General features: G+C 40.8%; 1 protein-coding gene across 1 annotated transcript in view; it reads left to right on the forward strand.

The window, feature by feature from the left end:
• PYROXD2 (pyridine nucleotide-disulphide oxidoreductase domain 2) overlaps positions 1-23,437 on the forward strand; it is a 36,070-nt gene that overhangs the window by 4,907 nt on the left and 7,726 nt on the right. The window contains 11 exon segments of the mRNA XM_027860822.1: positions 4,854-4,873; positions 6,777-6,870; positions 6,963-7,036; positions 10,892-11,047; positions 12,894-13,047; positions 14,736-14,797; positions 14,946-15,043; positions 17,702-17,843; positions 18,196-18,330; positions 18,952-19,024; positions 19,687-19,843. Of these exon segments, the coding sequence (XP_027716623.1) occupies positions 4,854-4,873; positions 6,777-6,870; positions 6,963-7,036; positions 10,892-11,047; positions 12,894-13,047; positions 14,736-14,797; positions 14,946-15,043; positions 17,702-17,843; positions 18,196-18,330; positions 18,952-19,024; positions 19,687-19,843 (1,165 nt within the window).

Genomic DNA, 23,437 nt, shown 5'->3' on the forward strand with positions numbered 1-23,437 from the left:
AAGAGAAGGAGGACAATAAGCAAAAGAGTAATGGCGAAAGGAGGGGTAAAAATGGTAGTGACTAAAGGTCGTACAGATTTTTATATCCAACTTTTTTCATCCCTGAGCCTTGGACTCTGCCATCCCAGTCCTGGATATGCTTCTAGAAGAGCTGGGGCCAAAGACAGTAAAGACGGAAAAGCAGCTGAGTTAGGTCAAGCTTGTGAGGAGGAGAGCTGTTCTGGAGACAACACAACTATGAGAGAGCTTTGAGGGATCAATTTGAAGATAAATGGAGGATCTGAAGATACCAGAGGCACAGGGAGAAAAAGTCATTAACCTCATTAATAGTGAAAAAGATTCCCGAGAGAACATCAGCAGCTACCAAACTCTACGCCTACTTCCCCATCTCTATACGATGGTTATGAAAATAATGTGTCAAGGGCATCCTCAGTAAAGGCATGAGTAAGGAGTGGGCAGGCTTTCACAAGTAACATTCCAGAGAAGAATGTGTCTTCACCATTATAGATTGACTAAAAGATGTGGAGAATACAATATTATTGTTGGTTGCTTATTTTTAAAAATACATTTGTTTCAATAGAGCAAAATTGCCTTAGAGGTTCTCTTCTACCATAATTTCTGGGGTGCAATTAAAGAAGTCTGTGGGGGGCAGGGAATCACATCTCTGACAAATATACATTAAGAAAATAGAAAGAGAGGCTTAATGGACTGAACATGCATTTTAAAAATTAAAATGCCAATAAACAAACCTAAAATAAGCACAAAAGAGATATTAAAAATTAGAGGATGATAAATTGGAAATCAAAAGATTATATAAGTGATCAATAAAACTAAAAGCTGGTTCTTTGAAAAGACTAATAAAATTAATAATAGACCTCAGCCAATCTGATGAAAAAATAAGAGGGCAGAATATCAATAAAATAACAATCAACATGGTGAAATCTCTCTCTCTCTCTCTCTCTCTGTCTCACACACACACACACACATACACACACACACACCAGAAAAAAAAAATAATTATCAGAACCCATAATACACAGTTACATACAAACAAAACTGAGAACACAAAGAAACTAGAAGATCTTCAAAAAATATAAAACCCCAAACAAGACCAAATAGAGATCTTAAATGGTCCAATCTCAGAAAAGGAAATAAAACCAGCTGTAAAGGAACTACCAAAGGAGAAAACCTCTTGGTCCTGATAGATTCACAGGAGAGTTATGTCAGACTTTTAAGGAACAATTAACAACAATATTATACAAATTATTCTCAAAAATTGAGAAAGAAAACACCCTACCAGATTCCCTTTTATGAGACAAATATAGTCCTAATGCCTAAATTAGGGAAGGATAAAGCACAGAAAGATAAATCACATTACTAATAAATATTGATTCAAAAATTTAAAATAAAATAAAATTCATTTGAAAAAATGAAAGATCTAAAATATCAAGAGAAAAAAGTAACAGAGTTGGGGACAAAGAATAAACAGCGTTTCTAAACTTCAAACTATATTATAAAGCAGCAGCCATGAAAATCATCTGGTATTAGCTAAAAAAAAAAAAAAAAAAAAGGTAAAACAATAGAAGAGACTAGGCAAAGGAGAATCCAAAATGATGGAACTCGATAAGCCAGTGTTTGATAAACTAGAAAACATAAACTACTTATGAAAGAACTCACTTTTGACAAAAACTGCTGGGAAACCTAGCGTGTAGTCGAGCAGAAACTAGGTTTAGACCAACACCTTATAACGTATCCTACAATCTATTCTAAATGGATGTGACCTCAATATTAAAGAATACACTATTAAAAAAAAGAGAAACAGATTATATACCTTTCACATCTATGGGTAAGAGATGTATTCTTTCATTTTTATTATTCCCTCCTTTTTTTGAGTAACATTTTATTTTTTCCCAATTACATGTAAAAACAATTTTTAACATTAATTTTTTAAAATTTTCAGTTCCCAATTCTCCCTCGCCCTCCTTCTCCAACTCTGAGATAATAAGCAATTTGATATAGGTTATATATGTGCAATCATGCCAAACATTTCCTTATTAGTCATGTTGTGAAAGAAAGCACAGACAAAAACACACACATATATACACAAAGTGAAAAATAGTATACTTCAACATGCATTCAGACTCTATCAGTTCTTTTGTTAGAGATATATTCTTAACGAAACAAAACCTAGAGGTAGTTACAGAAGATAAAATACATAACTGATTTCCTGAAACTGAAAAGCATCTCCATAAAAAATTAATGCACCTAGAATACAAAGGGAAGTGATCAAACAAGAAAAAAAATCTCTGTATCAAAGATATTTATCTGCTAAGGGTGTGGTACTCAAGATATATAAATAATTAATAAGTATAAGATATAAGACCAAAAGCTATTCCCCATTAAATTAGTAGTCAAATGATATAACAAACAGTTCTCAAAAGAAGAATTGCATACTATTAAGGGCTATATGAAAATAACAGAAATGCAAATCAAAGCATCCCTGAGATTTCACTTCTCACCTTGCAAACTAGCAAAGATGACAAAAGATGGTAATAATCAATGTTGAAGGTGTTATGGGAAGATAGGCACGCCAGTGCACTGTTGGTGAAGCTGGAAATCAGGACAAGCATTTTGGAAAGCAAATATTATTATACAAACAGAGTGACTAAAATATGTATTCCCTTTGACTCTAAGATTCCATTGCTAGGCTCATACCTCAAGGAAGCCGTTGATAAGAAGAAAGGCCCTCTGTCCACCAAAATGTGAATAGCAGTACTTTTGGTGATAGCAAAGTACTGGAAATTATGTAGATGGCATTGGTTGGATAATGGTCAAACAAATTGTGCTACATGAATGTGATGGGATAACATAAGAACTGAATAATGTGATGAATACAGAGAAACATGGAAAGCTCTTCATGAACTAATGCAGAGTAAAGTAAGCAGAGCCAGAAATACAATACACACAATGACTACAACATGATAAGTAGAAAGAACAACCACTAAAAAAATCATAAGTGAATGTTGCAAAATCATAAAGAAAGAGCATAGCTCCAAAGAAAAGCTTTGAAATGATACCCTCACTCTACTCCTTTGCAGAGGTGGGAGGTCCAGAGTTACTGATCATTGCACATATTTATAGGCTTTTTTTTTGTCTTAAAAAATACCGTTTATAGAATGGATCTCTGGGAGGGAAGTAGGAGGTATACTGAGGGAAATCATGGTGGGTATTTTTTTAAACAAAAACAAAAGACAGAAACTAAAACTTATTTTTAAAAATAGACTCTTTTCCAACAGGTGTCTCCCATCCATATATCAAATTATTCCAGATCTTTTGAAGATATTACAAAAGAAAGAATCTTCTTGATGTCCTTTTGACCATTAATATAAAACATAAAAAACAAATTAATATCAAACATAAAACAAGGAGATGTGTGGTCACCTTAGGTATTCACCACTGTCATGAAGGAAATACAGTGAGGAGTCCAAGCTAAAGAAGGATTCCCTGGGAGATTAGATGGTATAGTCCTCCAGATGTCTCTGTTTGAAGATGGCATCATTCTGGGTGCATCAAGCCCCGAGTACTGCAGAACTTCCTTGAAGAGGAGGGTTAGATTCAGGGGTATGATGGAGCCAGCTTGAATGGGCTTGAGAGAGCTCAGATTTTCAGTGTGAGCATTTCCACCTCAGGAATCAGCAAATACTACAAATCATGGCTAGCTTTATTTGTTGATCGTCTAGTCAAGAAAGTGATGGAGAAAATGTTAATAATGCAGATTAAACTTGAGTGTGTCCTGCATACATTTTTTAAAAAAAAAGATAGCTGTTAAATATTTAACGGCACACCTTTGTCTTTAACCACTCAATAGCATTTGACCTAACCATTCATATAGGTAAAACCAAGTGGATGATCAATGCTCATTTTTCAGATCATGACATGAAGTTATATGGCACCCATCAGTGCGTGTGTATGTGTATATATATCACATTACATGTATGTAATGTGATATATTTATACAATACATAATATTGCTCTACCCATTGCTGTATCTAGTTTTTTTAGCTAGATGGTTTCGATGACTGCTGCTTTATAATATAGTTTGAGGTTTGGAAATGCTATTTTTCCTTTGTCTCTACCTCTTATAATCATTTCCCTTTTTACATACATATACATACACACACAGAGGCCCTAGTCTTAAGAAGTTCATAGTCTAATGTGAACAACTATATACAAACAAGATATTTATAGGATAAATGAGGTTAATCTCATAGCTTTCAAATTAAAAAAGAAATTAGAAATTAAAATATTGATCACAAGGGGGAAAATCCAGCAAAATTATCCAAATTCCTGGAGTTGGATGGAGATGTGGTAACCATTACTAAACACACTTCAAGCATAAAAGGGGTGCCATTCTCTACCAGAAAGTAGATTTTCCCAAGAGTAGTTCCCCTCTCCATTCATCCCCCAGAGTAAGGGATACTAGAAATGCATGCTAGATGAGAGTTGGACCTAGACAGAAAGGTACAGTGAAAAGAGTTATGGAATTGTAAGACCTGAGTTTTAAAAGATCCCATGTCTGATGTTCTTTACTTGGGTGACCTTAGTCAAGTCACTTGTCATTCCTGGGCCTCAGTTTCCTCATCTGTAAAATGAGAGGATTGAACTAGAACTCAGTTTTCTTGTCTTTGGCTTAGCGTAATGGGGGATCAGAGAGTGTGTCACTTTCTAAAGCTCTTAGCGATGACTGGGCCAAGAACAGCTCAGCAGAATCCCTGAGTACAATGCTTCACTGTCTTCTGATCTATATTTCTTTCATTCTCTTTCTTCTTCCCTCTCCCACGTTCTCGTTCCAGGACACAATGGACTGATTGCAGTGAGTACCACCTGCCTCCAACCATCTTCACCCTGCCCCTAGGCAAAGGCCTCTCCAGCTGTGTAGGGCCGAGCTAAAGGGAAAGGAAGAAGATAGAATGAATCCAATAAGAGAAAGGACACTGCTACCTGGGAGTCTGTGGGATTGTCCTTAGGGTCCTGGACTGCCAATCCAGCCCCTGGACAGTGGGTTAAACTCTAGTCCAAAAGATAAGCATCAGACAGTTCAGATGAAAATTCCCAGCCTCACAGGGAATGCGTATGGGGTAAGGAGAAGTGGTATGGCTTAGGGCATTCTGCTCCCTCTTTCTTCCTTATGAAAAATAGAGTTGAAGGCAGATCATCCCTAGACTACTGAGTGGAAGATACAGATAGATACCAAGTTGATGGACAGGAAGGGCAGATAATGAGAAAGAAGGGAAAGTATAGAAAAGCAGTTAGTGATTTGACCTGCATGGTATCCATAGTGGGTTTATGCTAATCTGTAGGAAATACCTTTGAGTGTCAACAGAGATAATTGAGGACCCCAAATATCGTTGAGGTTCCAGGGATTTCTGACCCCTCACAATTGGTTTCTAAGACCCCCACCCCCCAAAAAAAAAACTAAGCAAGAATTAGAGGTATCCAAAGGTGGGTAGATATCCCATTTTGACACAGACAGTCCTAGGTTTTTTGTTTTAACAACCTGTGATGGATAGAAATGTGCCTCTGGAAACGTCCTCTGGGCAGACTTTGGTCTGGGCTCCTTTGACCAGCTACAGTAGTTTCTTTGTGAATTCCCACACGAGAGATACGATAGGGCACAGAAAAATTGACAGCATGGAGCCGCCTAGAACTTGGAGTCTCAGTCAGCCGCCCTTTCCTGGAGCAGAGAGCTGGCTTGGGAACCAGCTACCTACAGCTTCGTGAGTTACAAGCTTCTTTGCTTTGGAAAGCAATCAAGGTTAAGGATCCCTAGTGGGACTGAATTTCACGTTTCTTGCTGTTGCCATGGTTACCGGACTCAGCCAAGGAGCTATGGAGAGACTCAGAGAAACTGAGTCATTGCCTCTTATTTTCCTGCCCACTGGTTGGAAATAGGGAAATTAAGATTATTCTAACAGTTCCTGTGGTTCACAGAGTAAGGGCTCTCCTACAGCCAGCTTCCTGCAGACCTGGCCTATGCTACCGCCCCTCCAGCATGTCGGCACTGGGTGTTGGGGATGAAGGAATACCTCTATCCCACTAGAAATGGGCGGTCAGCTGTCCAGCTTCATGCTGGCTGTAAGAAGAGGAGCAACCCCAATAGAATTAACTTTACAGCTCCAAGCTTGCCAAACCCTGAGACTATCAGCCTCCTGTCTGACCTCCGGGTAAATGAAGACCTAAGGAAGCATCTGCCAGCTCCCAGAAAGTCCAGGTTTTGCCATCTGCCTTACAGATGTAGGGGACTAGTGTGGAAATGCAGGCTATAGCCTCGATGTCCATGGAGCCAGAGCTGACCTCTGGCTTGGGAATGAATGATTTGGGAAGCCCCAGTCCATTTTCTAAAGGTTGAAGTTTCCATCAGAGACTTTTCAGTCTCCCAGGATATCTATCAATCAACATTTATTAAGCACTTACTATGTGTCAGGCACTGTGCTAAGCACTAGAGGCGCAAAAAGAGGCAAAAAGTCCCTGACCTCAAGGAGCTTACCATCTAATGGGGAAGACAACATGTAAACAGATTTATACAAAACAAGCTATATACAGGACAAATAGGAAATAATTAAGAGAAGGAAGGCACTGGAATTAAAATAGATTGGGACATCACCTCAGACACCCAGCTACTTCTGATAGGATATTCATGGGACATCAACTCCATTCATCAAAACCCCAAGTCATACAAAAAGGATGGAGGAAGGACACAGTATGTTTTCCCATAGGCAGCCTACCTGCAGAGGTTGGGGGTAAACACAGCTGTCCTAGAGAGACGTCACTTGATTGGAGGCGCTGCTGTCACTGAAGAGCTCATCCCAGGTCAGTCCTGAGCAGCCAGTGGGGGTTTGGGGGGTGGTTAGAAGGGAGTGCTAGTGGTAGCTTGTACTCATCTCCATCTGCTTCTGTTCTAGGTTTTAAATTCTCCCGAGCTTCTTACCTCCTCAGCCTTCTGCGGCCCCAGATTTACAAAGACTTGGAGCTGAAGGTAATGTTCCCAGATGACAAAATTGCACCCACAAAGTGCTGACTGGTAGAGTTTCAGGATAATAACAACCACAACAATAATAACGACATTTATGTGCCCCTTTAAGGTTTACAAAACACGTTGCATATATTATCTCACTCCTGAGGGAGAAAAAATTGAAGAGTAGAGGTAGCATAATTTATCCCAAAACAACAGCCTGCCTGCTTATCCCAGAGGAGAGCCAATAGGCCTAGGGTTTCTTTTCCCACTATCACTTTTTTTTAAAATAAAAATTTCATTTTTCATTATGAGCTTAATCATCAACAAACACAAATGATCCAGTACACATAGAATGATGAGAAAGAGGCGTGTATAAGAAACTGTGAACTTCTGTTGCCATTATTATTAATATTAGACATTAAATTGAACAAACAGCAGTTTAGTTCCTACCTTTATCACTTTTCTGGGCTTATTTTCTCACTTTTAAGGACTATGCCCCTGCCTCCTCCTTTTTTTGTTTCTTCCCTCTGCTATGTAGTTACCCTATGTGTCCTGAGCCTATTTCTGACCTTATTATGACTCTGGATACCATTAACTCATCATGGCTTCTTGGACAGGAAGTCTGAACCCCACAGGACTTTTATCTCTCTCTCAGCTCCTCCCCATCCCATTTTGATCCTTTTTCCCTCCTTCCAAAAAAGCTACATCTTTGATCCCACTGCCATAGATCAGCTCTGCCTCCCTCCCTGCCTGCCAGTTTAACTACTGTGCACATATGGTCGTCTAATGGTTGACAATTTCCTTCAATCAACCAATGAGACAACACACATTTATTAAGCACCTACTGTGTGCTGAACACTGTGCTGGACTCTTCGTCTACAAATACAAAGAAGGAATCAGTCTTTGCCTTCTTTTGGCTCCTATAGCCTTTTGAGATAAAAAACCCAAATCTGTACAGGCAGCTGTCACATTAACTCAGATTTTGCTGTGAAGGATGGAAACTTGTTAGGATTGATGTTGTGAGGTTGCACACTTTTCACACACACACACACACACACACACACACACAGCCCTCTGACGCCAGAGATAGCTTCAGGTTACTCTTCCTCCTTTGCCCTGACTCCTCCCACCTCCCCACACCCATATCCATCTTCTGCCACCACAGATCTTGACTGTGCTAACAGGTTGCTTAGTGACCATCAGTCACTCTCCATCACCAGGCCAGCTGCAGAAACGTAAGCTAGCTCAGCTCCTGGTGCCTCTGAACAGAAGCCTGCAGCCTGCTGGGCAGACGCTTGCAGTGTTCCCTGGGAATGGTAGAGACTTCTTCACTCTCGGCATTACCACTGTCTCCCACTCCCTTCTCTGACGCTCTGAGGAGAGCCTCAGAGTCTTCAGCACTTGGGCAGCTGCTGGGCATGTGGCCAGTCTCTGAGCATCTCCCGCCCACCTGCTACTGCTCCCCACTTCTCCTTTGGCTCATTAGTCACTTCTCATCAGTACGGTTGTTTCCCTTCATGATCCGTCCCCTTCATGCTTGACCTATCTGCCTTCCATCCCTCCCTCAGCCACATGAAATAAGACCAACACATCTGGTATTATCCAAACAGCTTAGAAACCAAGGTTTTGTGTGTTTTGTTTGTTGTTGTTGTTGTTGTTTTGGCAAGGTAATCGGGGTTAAGTGACTTGCCCAGAGTCATACAGCTACACGTCAAGTGTCTGAGGCTGGATTTGGTCTCAGGTCCTCCTGACTCCAGGGCCAGTGCTCTACCCACTGCACCACCTAGCTGCCCCAGAAACCAAGGTTTCTAGCTGTCTCATGGAAGTGTGGCAACAGCAGGAAATCTTTGGCCTATGAATCAAATCTGGCCCTCAGTTTAAATTTCATTTACCAAGCACGGAAAGAAGCAAAATAAACCTGATAATAATTCTCTTTTTGGTGGATCACAGTGGCTATTTTATTCAAAATGAAACCTCTGAAAGTTTGATTGAAAAAAGCTGAAGAACTATAAACAGCAAACTGCTTTCTCCTAAAGAGGATTTTCTACTGAGGATTTCTTAATAATGCACAGTAAGACTCAACAAGACAAAAAATGGGGAGGAGGGGCGGGGAACATAATGTGGAAAAAGGAAATGAATCTTAATTTCAGTCAAGCTTTAAAGCACAGTAAAACAGGCAGCCTTGACAACTCAACAAAGGTAAGGCAATTAGGCAATTTGGGGATGTTACAGGGATTTGATGGCGTAGATGGCTAAACTGATTTGTTTTTAAAACACATTTTTAGAACCCATCATTTTTCACTTGCGTGCAAATTTCAGAATTGCTTCAGAAAGAATGAACTTTAAAAAAAAAACAAAACTAAAATCTAAACTGATTCCCCTTACCTGTCCTGTCAGACATGCATCCCTTCCTCTGACCTCACATAGCTTTTTGTGCCAATCTTTTGATCCCTGCACCCCATTAGACTCTTAACTAAGAACTTTCTCAAACAGCTTTTGTTTATATGGGTTATATCGATTGATATTTAACTCATGAGAAATTAAAACATTATGAAAATAGTTTTAATCTTGCAGACCACCCCTAAGATTCACACCTAAGACCAAAGGGTCTTAGGGACCCCATATATAGACATTTTTACTGGGAGGGGCCTTAGAAATCATCCTTCTGGCCCCTTCATTTTCCAAATGAAGAAAATGAGGCCCAGAGAAAGATTTACCCGAGGTAATGAGGGATACTTCTGGCAAAGCTGAGATCAGAACTGAAGCTTCTGAACTCCCAATTCAAAGCTTTTTCCATTACCCCACCACCACCTCTACAATTAGTTGCATCAATACTAAGAAATCTACCTAAAACTGTATTTATAATTAAATATATTGTATATTTACATTTTAATGGCATGTTATTGAAATTATAGAAATAAGTAGTTTTTAAACTTTATAACAAAGAGGAGGAAAGACAGCCCAGGCCCCATCCCATGTGTTACCCTTCCTAGCTAACACGTTGATATTGTAGTTTGAGTTTGGGGATGACAAAGCCTTATCCCAAATAAACGACTTTGATAGTGAGAATTCTGACATGATATAGTGAAAACAGCCCTGCAGTTGTAGTTTTAGGACCTCAGTTCAAATCCTCCCTCTCCCAAATGATAATAAAAACAATAACTTGCATTTATATAGCAGTTTAGGGTTTTAGTTTACTTTTTTTTACTTTTTTTTAGTAATTTAGAGTTTTGAAAAAGCTTTCCTCACAACCACCCTGTAAATATTGTAAATATAAATTTCCTTCTCTATAAAATAAGGATGACAAGACTCAGAAAGGTTACTCAGAGTCACAAAACTAGTAAGCATCAGAGATGAAATCTTAACTCAGCTCTGCTACTAACTAGCTAAATAACCTTGAGCCTAATTTCTCTAGACTTCATCCTTAAATGTAGCCTTGAGGTTGCTTTTAGCACGATTTGGGCTCTTTCATGGTGGGAGCCCACCTGTACACTTTTTTTTTGTTTGTTTTAGGCAGTTGGGGTTAAGTGACTTGCCCAGGGTCACACAGCTAGTAAGTCTCAAGTGTTTGGTCTGAGGCCGGATTTGAACTCAGGTCCTCCTAACTTCAGGACCTGTGCTCTATCCACTGCGCCACCTAGCTGCCCCCCCACCTGTACACTTTTAAGGGCAGTTTTTTCATAATAAGATTTTTTCATTGAGTTTACAGGGACCATCAATAAGGAATAGCCGAGACACAAGGGCTTCCTCACACACATATGAAAAGAGGAAAGTGGCTGAGGTGGTTTGGGGAAAGTACGCACACATAGCCACAGAGTCAAAAAAGAAGACAAAAGGCACCATGCAATGTTGCCAGGTCTGTTTATGTTTCTGCAGAAACATGGACTGAAAGTATACTTTCGCAACTCCTACTCCTTCACACCTATGCTGGAAGAAGGAATCCAAGGCAAACCCCCGAGGTCACTTTTACTAGGAACAGACATGGCTGAAACCCAGAAGCAGATTGCCCAATTTTCTCCAAAGGATGCTCAGGTACGGCCTCCTCCCTGCTGGTCTGGAGCTGGGTCTCCGTTGGGAAGAATGGCAGTTGGGATTTCTCAGGAACCTTTTGATCTATACATCACAGTAACTTGGACAACCTTGAGAAGTCCGTAAATCTTACGTCAGGTTACATCACACTCCCTGCAGGGACATTGATTCCTACACCATTCTTTCTACCTGAGGCATTAAGTCAAGACCTGCAATGGACAATAAGAGAGAGTGACTGATTGCACGTACGTCATATAGTAGCAAGAGCAATGGAGTTTGGAAACGTAGGTCCAACTCATTAGCGATGTGACCTTGGGGACCTATTTTAACCTCTCTGAGACTCAACCCACTTATCTATGTGCTGATTAAAAAGGTTCAAGAGACATAATTTCTGGGTAATTTAATCATTTTATTAATAATGCCAGCATTTTAATAAAAGGATGATCATTTGGCCATCTCTCTCTTGGACCAAAGACAATCATGGTGGCAAACTCACGTTTTATATATCCTTTGAAGAGTGGGTGTTCCCCAGGGTGGGAATCAATCCTGATTGGTTAACAATTAATTAGAGAATGAATATTACAATAAGGGGCTGAGAGTGACATCATGTCACCTTTGGAGAGAGAGATTATCTCTATACCCAGACCACCTCCAGCCTTGGGCAATTTAGACAAAAAGGTCTGTTTCCATTCAAGCTTGATTGAATGGAATTCACCTTAGACTAGAGATTCCTTGTAAGGTTGTGTGGAGTCATATAGAGAGGGTTCACTCAAGCTTCAGACACTGGGGTCTTGAAAATAGAAAAAGGGGGGCTCTCAATCTCCCCCAATTAATAAGCATTTCTCTCATCTATAAAGTGAGGGGATTGGACTGCATAATCTCTACAGTACCTTCCCACTCTTAAGGATTTATGATTCTATGAGTCTAAGAGAGGAGTTAAACATGTGATCCAAACCAGATTAAAATGTAATTGGGGAATGTTTTAAAAAATAAATAAAATTATAATAAAACATAAACAATATTACATTTAAAACTAAGTCAACGTATGGCCCACAGGGATCCTTATGTGTGGTTTAGTGGCCCCTGTTTCTATTTGAGTTTGACACCACTGGTCTAAGGTACCATTTGGTTATTACCGACTGTTAAATAATGAAATCAAGGTTTCAATGCTTCTCTCACTACACCCCACAGTAACTCCCTATTTTGGACATACTGGCCATCTCTCTGTCCCTGATGAGGCAGAAAATCCTTTCTGTGCTCACAGTAAGCAGACTTCAAATCAAATCCATTGGAAGAAAAGGGGAAAATAAGCAAGGCCTGAATATGATTTCTAACCCATAGAAATAACTGGATTAAAACAAAATGACCCTGATGCAGGCTTTATGAAAGGTTAGTGGGCCAGAGACTGGCTGAAGATCATGTTTGATCCACTAAACTGTTTCCTTGACCTTGGATTATAGAATCAGTTGTCTTTGGTTTCCTCAGTGTTATAACCAGAATAGGGCAACTGGAGCTTTGTCCTGGGCCAACAAAATTTAACAACACTGGCAGAGCTTTATCAATGCAGAAACAACTGAACATGGCACCACTTTAGCAAGAAGACAGGGCCACCAAGATGCCCAAGGTGGAGCAGGTAAAAGTTCCCATGATGGATCAATGGGCTCCATCCTGTGAGTGGCCACTGTACTTCTAGCCTGGGTGAAAAGTAAGCCATAGTGAAATGACAATTTTGAAAAACTGGGGATGATTAGAGGCCAAATGAGGGGGAAATACAAAAACAGAATGAAATATGTAGGGATTGCCTACTGACAGTTGAGTCATAGTGCTATATTGTCTTCCTCTTTTTCAGGTTTTTCCCAAATATGAAATGTTCATGAATCGTTTGGCATCAGCTATTGATCCATTGCTGGATTCCTCCCCAGTGGACACAACTGCCTTTCAACATGGATCCCTGTATCAGAGACTAAAGGCCCTCTTCACACTTAAACCCCTTTTACAAGCAGGTAGGTCCCAAAGGTCACACTGGTGGATGAGCTCTGGAGTTAGAGGATTCTACCATTGATGTCTGACAATACTTGTGTGACCTTGGGCTAATCATTTAACTTCCGTGGAGTTTTTTCATTTGGAAAACGAGGGGGACAAACCAGATAGCCTCTGAGGTATTTTCCAGTTCTAACCTTATGTACCTCTGATGACCTCTGCAAAAGCACTGGGCAAATTTCCATGATGCCCAGAGCTTCTAAGAGAAGAGCAAGCATTCCTGATCCTCCTATTCCCTGGGAAATTATCAAAAGTATCGATTAGTCTATAGACCACAACCGAGCAAATTCATACTGATTCTCTGAAATAGTCTAACTCTGAATCAAGGAATAAATGATTGGACCCTGTTAGAGCCAAAAGTATGTAAATGTCCCTCCAAATTAAAAATAAAGCAATAGGATAGCAGTAGGAAAATTTAAAGGATCAAAGATTCAACTCAGTGTCATGATGCTTGTTTATAATGCCAGCTACAGGGAGGTTCAGGCTAATGGATCTCTTGAGCTCAGGAGTTCTGAGCTGCAGTGGGCTGAACCAACCAAGTATCCAAACTAAGTTTAGCATTAATACGGTGAGCCTTTGGGACCATGGCCTGACCAGTGGAATGGGACCCATCAGTAGCCCCTATACTTCCAGTCTGGGGAAGATAAGGAGAACCAGTCTTTAAAATTAAAAACAAATAAAAAATAAAAACATCAAAAATGCATCCATACTCTTCCAATAGTTCTCTTACCTTCAGAGACTAGGGACAGAGTTTTTCTTAGTTTCTCCCACTTCAAGGATCTATTCATTCATTGATGTGGGCATTCCTTTCATCAGTGCAGACAAAATCCCGTGTAACTCAGTAGTCTTTGGACAGTTGCTTTGGCCTTCAGTCATCACACTGACTCAGTTCATGCTGTGCTTCACCAAACCTAGCTAGGCTGGTCTTTTAGCAACACATATGGTGAGTCACTGGGTCCATACTTAACGCCTTTCAAACTTGGAAGGCCCGCTAAAGTTAATATTCCACTGGCAAGTCAACAAACATTCATTAAGTGCTTCCTATGTGGGTACTAGGTGGCGCCATAGTGCATAGCGTGCTGGGCCTGAAGTCAAGAAGACTTATCTTCCTGAGTTCAAATCCAGTCTCAGACACTTACTAGATGTGTGACAGTTGCTTAACCATGTTTACCTCAGTTTCCTCATCTGTAAAAACAACAACAACAATGTGCCATGCACTGTGATAAGTGTTGGGTATAGAAAGAAAGACAAAAACAGTCTCTACCCTCAAGGAATCCACATTCTAAGGGGACAAGGTGTGTGTGTGGGGGGGGATAACATGCAAATCAATTTTATGTGGACTCAAGATGTATGTAGTATAAATGGAAATTAATCTAAGAAGGTATGAATTTGATCTGAGTCTTGAAGGAAGCTGGGAAGTAGACGAGAGGACAGAGAACATTCTAGTCATGTGAGACAGCCGACGCAAAGGCTCAGGACATAAGGTGTCATATGTGAGGAATAGCAAAGCATTGCCTTTGGAAGGCAGGATGCCCCTCACATTACAATGCGGCATTAGAGTGTGACATTAACAGAGGCCTTTCTACCACATTTTGGATAATAATTTCTTTTTTTGTTTGTTTGTTTGTTTGTTTTTGGTCTTGTTTTCTAGGTCTAATTTTAGGAGCACAGCTTCCCCAGTATTACCAAGTTATCACTGGTCCAATTACCAAGGTAGGTGATACTTTGGGCCAGAGGGTTCTATTCCCATCAGAACTCTACAGACCTAATCTCCAACTCCCTAATCTGAGGTAGGCACGATAAAAGTATTCTGGGAGGAGAAGTGATTGCCATTAATTCCTCCTTTCTTTTACTGTCCTAGGTATTAGATGAATGGTTTGAGTCTGAGCCCTTGAAAGCAACTCTTGCCACGGATGCTGTAATTGGAGCCATGATAAGTCCCTGTACTCCTGGAAGTGGGTGAGTGAAGTGATCCAATGGTGCACTTGGTGTGGAAATTTAATTGTTAAGCAAAACTCTGAACTAAAATAATATTCCTTTCCTCTCCCTCTTTTCTCTTCTTCTCCTTCTCCTTCTCCTCTTCACTCCCTCTATTCTCCCTTCCTTGTTTTAAGGACATCTTCTATGTCAAGGTCCCCAACATTTTTCTCTGAGAACAGGTTGATAGTTGAATCCATGAGGTGGCAGTCAGACACAATAAATCCTATTAATGTTATTATTACTTAATGAGCCATTACTGCTTCCTAAGATTTAGGTACTTTGGTGTATACAGGGTGAAAAGAAGGGTACTCTGAAGTAGCCATATTTCCCATGGGAAGCAAGTCTTGACAAAGGATGCTGCATTGGGTTGGTTTTCTGAGCCTTAAAGTATTTAAACTAGGGAGAGATCAGCTGCTTTCCTCCAGGTCAGAAATTCCTGAGGACTGAGGGGAGGGTGGAAACCATGACAAGAGCTATCATCCTTCAGTTAGAATCTGAGGACCAAAGAATTTGAGCTGGATGGGGCCTTAGAAATTATCCTGTCCTGACTAGCTCAGGCTTTGCAATCAAACAGTAGCTTAGGTTACAGTTGTTGGGGCCCTTAATTCAACATCCTTGGCCTCTAAGAATACCTACCTGGGAGGGGGGAAAAGGTCAAAAATTAAGTTATCTCAATTGAGTTCAATTAAACAAACATTTGTTCAGCACCTACTAGATGCTAGAGGGTGCATGGGGTGCTCAAGAGGACTAGCACCTCTGGCATGAGGGCTTGCTAAGCCCTTTTCAGGGCTGCTCATCCATCTTGGGGGGCCACCTGATTCATTCAACTCTCACCTGAGACTCCAAGAAGCCATAGCTTGCACAGCAGCCATACCCCCATAGAACTGTCTCAGCAGACAGGCTAAACCGGGTTGAGGGTAACTGATGGGCCTCAAACCTGTTGATGAGTTAGGGGGATGTTTGCCCCAAAAATGTAAAGATTTGTCCTAGAGGAATGGGCCAACGAGAACAATTTGTTCCAATGGGCCATGAAGGTGGCAGAAAACAGGCACTGTGGAGTACTTGGAGCTTGATTAAACATTGAAGACCCCATGGTCATCCATTGCATCCCAAGCCATTGCCAATCATCGTGACTTTTGTCTTGCCACTGGACTTCAATGACTCTGGAAGAGAGAGTGAGGCTGACAGTTTTGTGCAACTCTGCCTCACTTAAATGAAATTCACCAGCAAGTCAAGACATGACCCTGTGATGTCAATGGTCCTCTTCAGAAATGAAGGACAAACAACAACTGGATGCTAGGCACTGTTGTAGGCCCTGGAGATACAAGGACAAAGGTGAAAAACAGCTCCAGACAGCAAAGAGGCTGCATTTTAATGAGGAATATAAACAAATAAACAGATAAGAAAACACCAGTTAATTAGAGGGTAGAGATTATTAATTCCCTGGATTGATCAGGAAAGGCAGTCAGGAGGGTAATCCCAACTGAAATGTGAGCCTTGAAGGAGGCTAGGAAAAAGAGAGAGGCTTTCCAGGGATGGGCAAAGATCCAGAGAAAGAAGCTGGAAAGTTTATGTGGGACTGGCAAGTTGGCTGGTTTAATTGGAACTTGGAGTTCATTGAAGGAAATAAGATGAACTGAATCTGAGAACAACCAGACTAGGAAAGGGGTTAAGTGCTCACCTGAAGAGTATGTGTTTTATCCTAAAGGTAAATTGGAGCCCCTAAAGATTCTTGAGTAGGGGAGTGACATGGTCATGGCTCAAAATATCTGCCTGTTTTTTACAAATCATGAAGCTTGTGTTAAGAAGGTTATTTTTGGTTTGCCTGACTTAGATCCTCTGATCTCACCTAGTTTCTCATCCTTCTGCTGGTCGATCAAATACTTAGGAGAATTAAACTCTTTTGTCTTGATTTGCCGGCCCCAAAGTTTACTTCTTTAACACCAATATTCTGCTAGTGGTGCTAGATGGTTGTGAGTTATGGAACATGACAGTTTTGTAGGAATACAAGTTCAAGGAAAACACTCCTGGTAGGTATATGCAGATTGTGGTATATTACCAATGCTGACTGACATACAAGAAGGGAAGAAGCCCTATAAGATACAACATAAAAGGCAGTATAACTGGAGAATGATGTGGGCCAGTCAAGTAATATGAAAGACAGTTGACATTCTATTCGCATTCCTCAAGTTATTAAGAGAACCAGAGGAAAGTCTCTTCTGCATTTGATTAATTCTCTATGGAGGATGTCTAGAGATATATGGATAAGAATTACAGAGATGTGAAGAAAGGGAGGGTGTGCATTAATGGTGAGAGTTCCAATGCTGATGAGATCACAGATACCTTTAAATAACTCTTGGTAACCCCACACACACACACACATAGAGGAAGTTAGGTGGCATAGTGGATAGAGTGCCAAACCTGGAGTCAGAAAGACCTGCATTTAAATCCGGCCTCAGACATTTACTAGCTGTGTGACCTTGGGCAAGTCACTTAACCCTGTGTGCCTCAGTTTCCTTATCTGTAAAATGATCTGGAGAAGGAAATAGCAAACCACTCCAGTATCTTTTCTAAGAAAATACCAAATAGTATCACGAAGAGTCAGACACGACTAAACAACAACAATCTCCCCACTAGGTATGTGCTGCTACACCATGTAATGGGAGACCTGGAGGGGAAGAAAGGGGCCTGGGGCTATGTAGAAGGTGGCATGGGTGCCCTTTCTCATGCTATTGCGAAGGCAGCAGAAGCACATGGAGCAAATATCTTCACAGAAAAGGTAAGCTGTTCCTGATGCCCAACAAACCCCCTTATAACTCTCAATTTATTATTCTGATCATGGTTCATATAAAGGTAGAAATGTCTTGGCATATAGCATACCACTGAACCACTTCAAACCTAGGTACACAAAGAGTTAGGAAAGGAACTGGGGATTGAAGTATTGACATGGGCAGCATTTGAATGTACGGGTGATGAAAACTGTAGGTGAAGGCTATGATGAATCCCAAGTGGAAGCACAGATAAGGGTACCTCTGACCCTTCTACAAGAACCCCCGTGGTAGTCCCCCAGAATCCAATACTGATGTCCTTACTTGGTGCCCAGTGGGCCCCTATTCTTTGCTGGTCTTTAGCCTGTAGATAAGGTACAGGTGAACAGCAATGGACGAATCCAGGGAGTTGTCCTAAAGGATGGAACTGAAGTGAGGAGCAAACTGGTGTTGTCCAACGCATCTCCACAGATCACTTTCCTGAAGCTGGCACCCCAGGTGAGAGGCTATGGCATGTGGGCTAAGGCTGAGGGAAGGGGAGAAGGAAAGAGGACAAAGGGCTGAAAAGTAGGTGGCCACCACTGGGGGAAAAAAAGCAGCAAATGATAAACTTTGGATAGTTATTACAGGCAAATTCCAGGTGCCTCCTGAGTTGGAGTTATACAGCCCCTTGACATCTTAACCTTCTGATGATACAGGTACCATTCTATCCCTCGTATGTGCCCTGAACATTTTTTTCTCAAAGAAAGGGATAACATGAAATTCAATTCAATTCAAGCATTTATTAAGCACTTCTGTGGACCAAGCACTGTGCCAGGCACTGGGTATAGAGACAAAAATGAAACAATCCCTGCTGTCAAGAAGTTTGCATTCTACTGGGCAGATACAATATGGATGCAGAGGAGTACATGCAAAATACATACAAAGTAGGGTGGAGGGTGGGGACAACTGGGGAGGATCAAGAAAGGGAACATGGAGAAAAGAGGCCTTATCTATTCTTGGGCTTTGGAGGCCTAACCCTGAGTGTCTTCAGCTCTCTGTTGGTATATAAGCCTCTTCAAAACATAAGTCACTCTATCATGCCCAGTCCCCCCCAGCTCACTGTGTGTGTTCTTGTAGGAGCATCTCCCTGAGGAGTTCATCAAGAGAATCTCTCGGTTGGACACCCAGTCACCAGTCACCAAGATTAATGGTAGTTGTGATACCCTAGATCACAAGGAAATCAGACAGAAAGCAAGCAACCAAATCTCTTCCCTCTATGGGATGTTTCCCATTGACATTGCAAACTTGGGTTTCTTAGAAGCTTAGCTGGAGGGTAATGGCTTAGAAGGAAGGGTCTTTTATTAAATTTCTACTTTAATTTATCTCTTATGATTGTAGTGCCTACTCATTTCTGTTAAAGCAAAATCACTGACATTTTCTACTTCTTTCCCTGGCCTAGCCTCAGGGTCTTGGGAAGTGAAATACTTTTACCCTGATTCTGAGTTCCACTTTCTAGTCTTTTTTTTTTTTTTTTTTTTTGCGTTTTTGGTGAGGCAATTGGGGTTAAGTGACTTGCCCAGAGTCACACAGCTAGTGAGTGTCATGTGTCTGAAGCCAGATTTGAACTCAGGTCCTCCTGACTCCAAGTCTGGAGCTCTACCCACTGTGCCCCCTAGCTGCCTTTTTTTTTTCAGTGAGGCAATTGGGGTTAAGTGACTTGCCCAGAGTCACACAGCTAGTGTCCACTGTCTAGTCTTATGTGCCCTCTACCCACTGAGGAGGGAAAACCAGCGGGGGAAAGAGTTTAGAAAACAGAGACTATGGTCTCCTTTAGTACTACTGTTCTCTTGGCTCACTCTTGGAAATCCACAGTGGCTGTTGACAAGCTGCCCAACTTCCTGGCTATACCAAATGCCACCAATGGTCGACCCCTGCCCCATCACCAGTGTTCCATCCACCTGAACTGTGAAGGTACCCAAGTCCTCCACCAGGCGTTCGAGGATGCCACCAAAGGGATCCCTTCTCACAGGTGGGTCAGTGACTAGGCTGTTTTCCTGAACAGTCTTCCCTACGCCCAAATACAAGGAGAGCCACTTTGTATTTTTAATAATTTTATTAAATGGTCTATTACAGACTTAACATTGAAAACTTGTTTTGTAACTGTTTACATTTGAATTAATTTCAATACATAAAGTATTGTAACAACTTTCTAGTCACTTCTAAGTCCTCATCAAGGTTTTTTGTCTATTCATTATCATTTACTTTTCCTCATTTGTGATCACAGCCAGTGTGTGGTCCATTTTCCTGGGCTGCTTTTTTTCACTCTGCATTATCTCATAAAAATATCTACAGATTTTTCTGTATTTCTTTTACTTGTTGGTATTAATTGCCCTATGGAATTCCATCACATTGATGTACCATTATTTATTTAATCATTCCCTTATCGGTGGACATTTAGATTATTTTCAGTTAGGGGAGAGGGGTGTTTGTAATCACACCTAATGTTGCTTTGAAAACATTTGAACAGAGAGTTCCTGGTTCTGTTTGTTTTTGATAGCACTTGTAGTACATATTCCCAAGTATATGGTTAAAGGGTATAATTATTTATATTGTTTTTACAATGTACTGCCAGATTATCTTTAAGGGAATCTCTCTAAAAGAATAGCAATTAAGGCCTAATTTATAATGTAATAAAGTCATTCATTCAATCATTCACTCATCAAACATTAATTAACGTTATCATTTCTACCAATTTTGCCATCTATAGCACCTCTCACATCCACCCCCTCCTCTCCTTCCTCACTACCCCCCGCCCGCCCCAGCTGCTAGCTTGTTGTTCCTCAAAAACTGCTCAGTATGAGGTTTTTATTTGCCTAGGAATGTACCTGTTTGTCTCACCCAATAGAATGTAAACTCCTTGAGGGCTAAAACTGTTTTGTATCTACCTGTGTATCCCGAGCACTTAGCAATGTACCTGACTCATGGAAGGTGCTTCATGAAAGCATATTAACTGGTTGATTGTTTAAATTTCTCTTTATAACTTGATTCATAGTTTTTTTTGACTACTCCCATCATTCCCATAAATAGGCAGGATAGCACAGTGGAAAAAACAGTAGGTTTGTTATCTGTGGACCCAAGTTCAAATCCAGATTTTGTCACCTGCTTTAGGCATGACCTGTGGGCTTCCATTTTCTCATCTGTATGGAAAGGCTGTTGGACTAAATGGCCCCCTTAGCTCCCTTTCAGTTCTGTATCTATGATCCTATAATTATATTTATGACTTTTAATACCTTGACTTCTTAATTCCCCAACTTCCTTAACTCTGACAGCTTTCATATACCCCACTTCAATTATAGCACCACCTCCCAGGTCCTGGAACTCTGCAGCTCCAAACTCTAACTTCAGTCTCCTATCCTTGTACCTTTCCCATTCCCTTATTAAACTGTTCTTTCTCCTAATGGCTTCCAGACCTCTTCTCTCTTCCATCCACCCTGTCGTTTTTCTTTGCCTCTGGTTTCATTTGCCTCTATAACTACTCAAGCAATTCAGAGATTCATTAGCCACTTTTCTATAATCATTAAACCCTCTTTTTCTATTCCTAACCTGCTAATCCTCAGCCCTGGGCAACCCCCCTCCAACCAATTTCTTCCCTCCTGGCCTGAACTGCCAAACATCAATAGAAAAAAAAGTCACCAAATTGTGCTGATTTCACCCATTATAAATTTATGGTGCATAACTTCAAGTGGGCCCTTACAGTTGTTCAGCAATCCTATTCAGCTCTTACTGATTCTTTATATTATTCCCCACAGCGAGTATTTCAAAGCTTTTCTCTTTTCCTCAAGGCCCAACACTCCTCCCCCCAATCCTCACCTAGTAAATTACCTAGCTTCCAATTTCATCAAGAAGATTGAGGCTGTTTGATGGGAGCTCCCTCAACCCCCTCCCTCCTTACTTCAAAATTTATCAATATCTTTACCTGTTATCCTCTTCCCTCTTTTCTCAGAGTTTGAAGCATCCCTATTCTTTGTCAAGTCTCTACCCTGTGTCCTTGATCCCATCTGCCTTTCCCTTGTCCAGGACCTTTGGGCCTTCTGTCATCCCCTTTCCAATCTAATCCAGCCCACTCTGATCCAGCCAGCATTTATTAAGTAGCTACTACATGGAAAACACTGTACTGGCTGCTGGGGATATAAAGAAAAAATGAACTTGTGTTCTTCTATTTCTCTCATACATCTTCAGTCATTTCTCCCTCTAACCTGATCTCTTTCCATCTTCCTATAAATGCGCTAACTTCTTGCCCATCCTGAAGAAGTTTTCCCTCTGCCCTTCAACCCTACTAAGCTACTGCCCATGTATCTCTTCCCTTTTACCATCAAACATTTAGAAATGTCGTCCATTACTTCCTCACCACCCACTTTGTCCTTTACTGCTTGCTACCTGGCTTCCATCTTCACCACTCTGTTGAAACTATTTTTAAAAGGTCACCATTGGCCTCCTTCTTACCCTAACCAAAGGTTTTTAAATAGCCTTTGTTCTTCAGGACCTCCCTCATAACTTTTGACTCTGTTGACCATTGGGAAATCTCCAGTCATACTGAGGAATATCTAGCCACTAGACCCAGATGACTTTGGAGGAGAAAATGACGCTGGTGACCTTGTACGGCCCTCCCTCACTCAAATCAAAGTCAATTGCAAGTCATGTCCTCATCTCCCTGATACCATGGTCCTCTTTGAGAATGAAGGACAAACACAATGCAACACAACAACTCTGTTGACCATCCTCCTTCTGAATAAACTTTGTTGGTTTCAAGCAATGTTCTGTTTCTCATTTCACTTCTCTAACCCTGTTTCCTTCAGTGCATGACTCTTCTTTCTCAGCTCTTTGATTTTGATCTTCCTTAAGGTTTTGTCCTTGATCTTCTCTTGCTACATTCTCTTTCTTTTGTTCCTTTGAGTTGATAATCACCTTTACTCAAATGATTCACACGTTACTATCTCCATCCCTGACCTTTCTCCTAAAGGTCAGATGTGACTTTCATACTGTCCATAGGACATCTCTACACATATGTCCCAACAGAATATAAACTTCAATATAGGCCAGACTAGACTTATAATTACCCTAGGTTTCCTTTAAGCCTCAACTCAAGTGCCACTTTCAAGATGACTTTCTTGGTTCCCGCAGTTGTCAGTCACAGTGTACTGATTTTATACATAGCCTCTAGTTAGGAATATGACATATCCCCCTCCCGGTAGATTGTATGTTCCTTGAGGGCAGGGATTGTCTTGGTTTTGTATTTGTATCCCTCAGTGCCTAGCACATAGTATGAGCATAACTAATGCTTATTTGCTTACTGATTGATCTTTTCCCCAAACCCTAATTGGCAACATAATTCACCTAAGCTTTAAACCTTGGCATTATCTTTGGTTGTTCCCTTGCCTCCATAAATCCTGTCAGTTGTTAAATTCTAATAATTATAGCTCCATAATATCTCTTGAATCAATTGTCTCTTCTCTGTTCTTCTTGAGCTCTCTTGTTGACCTCCTATTCTAAATGGCCCTTTCTCATCTCTTGTTCACATCTATCTATCTATCTATCTATCTATCTATCTATCTATCTATCTATC

This window comes from Vombatus ursinus, unplaced genomic scaffold, assembly GCF_900497805.2.
Source record: "Vombatus ursinus unplaced genomic scaffold, bare-nosed wombat genome assembly UNPS02000749.1, whole genome shotgun sequence".
In the NCBI taxonomy this organism is placed as follows: Eukaryota; Metazoa; Chordata; class Mammalia; order Diprotodontia; family Vombatidae; genus Vombatus; species Vombatus ursinus.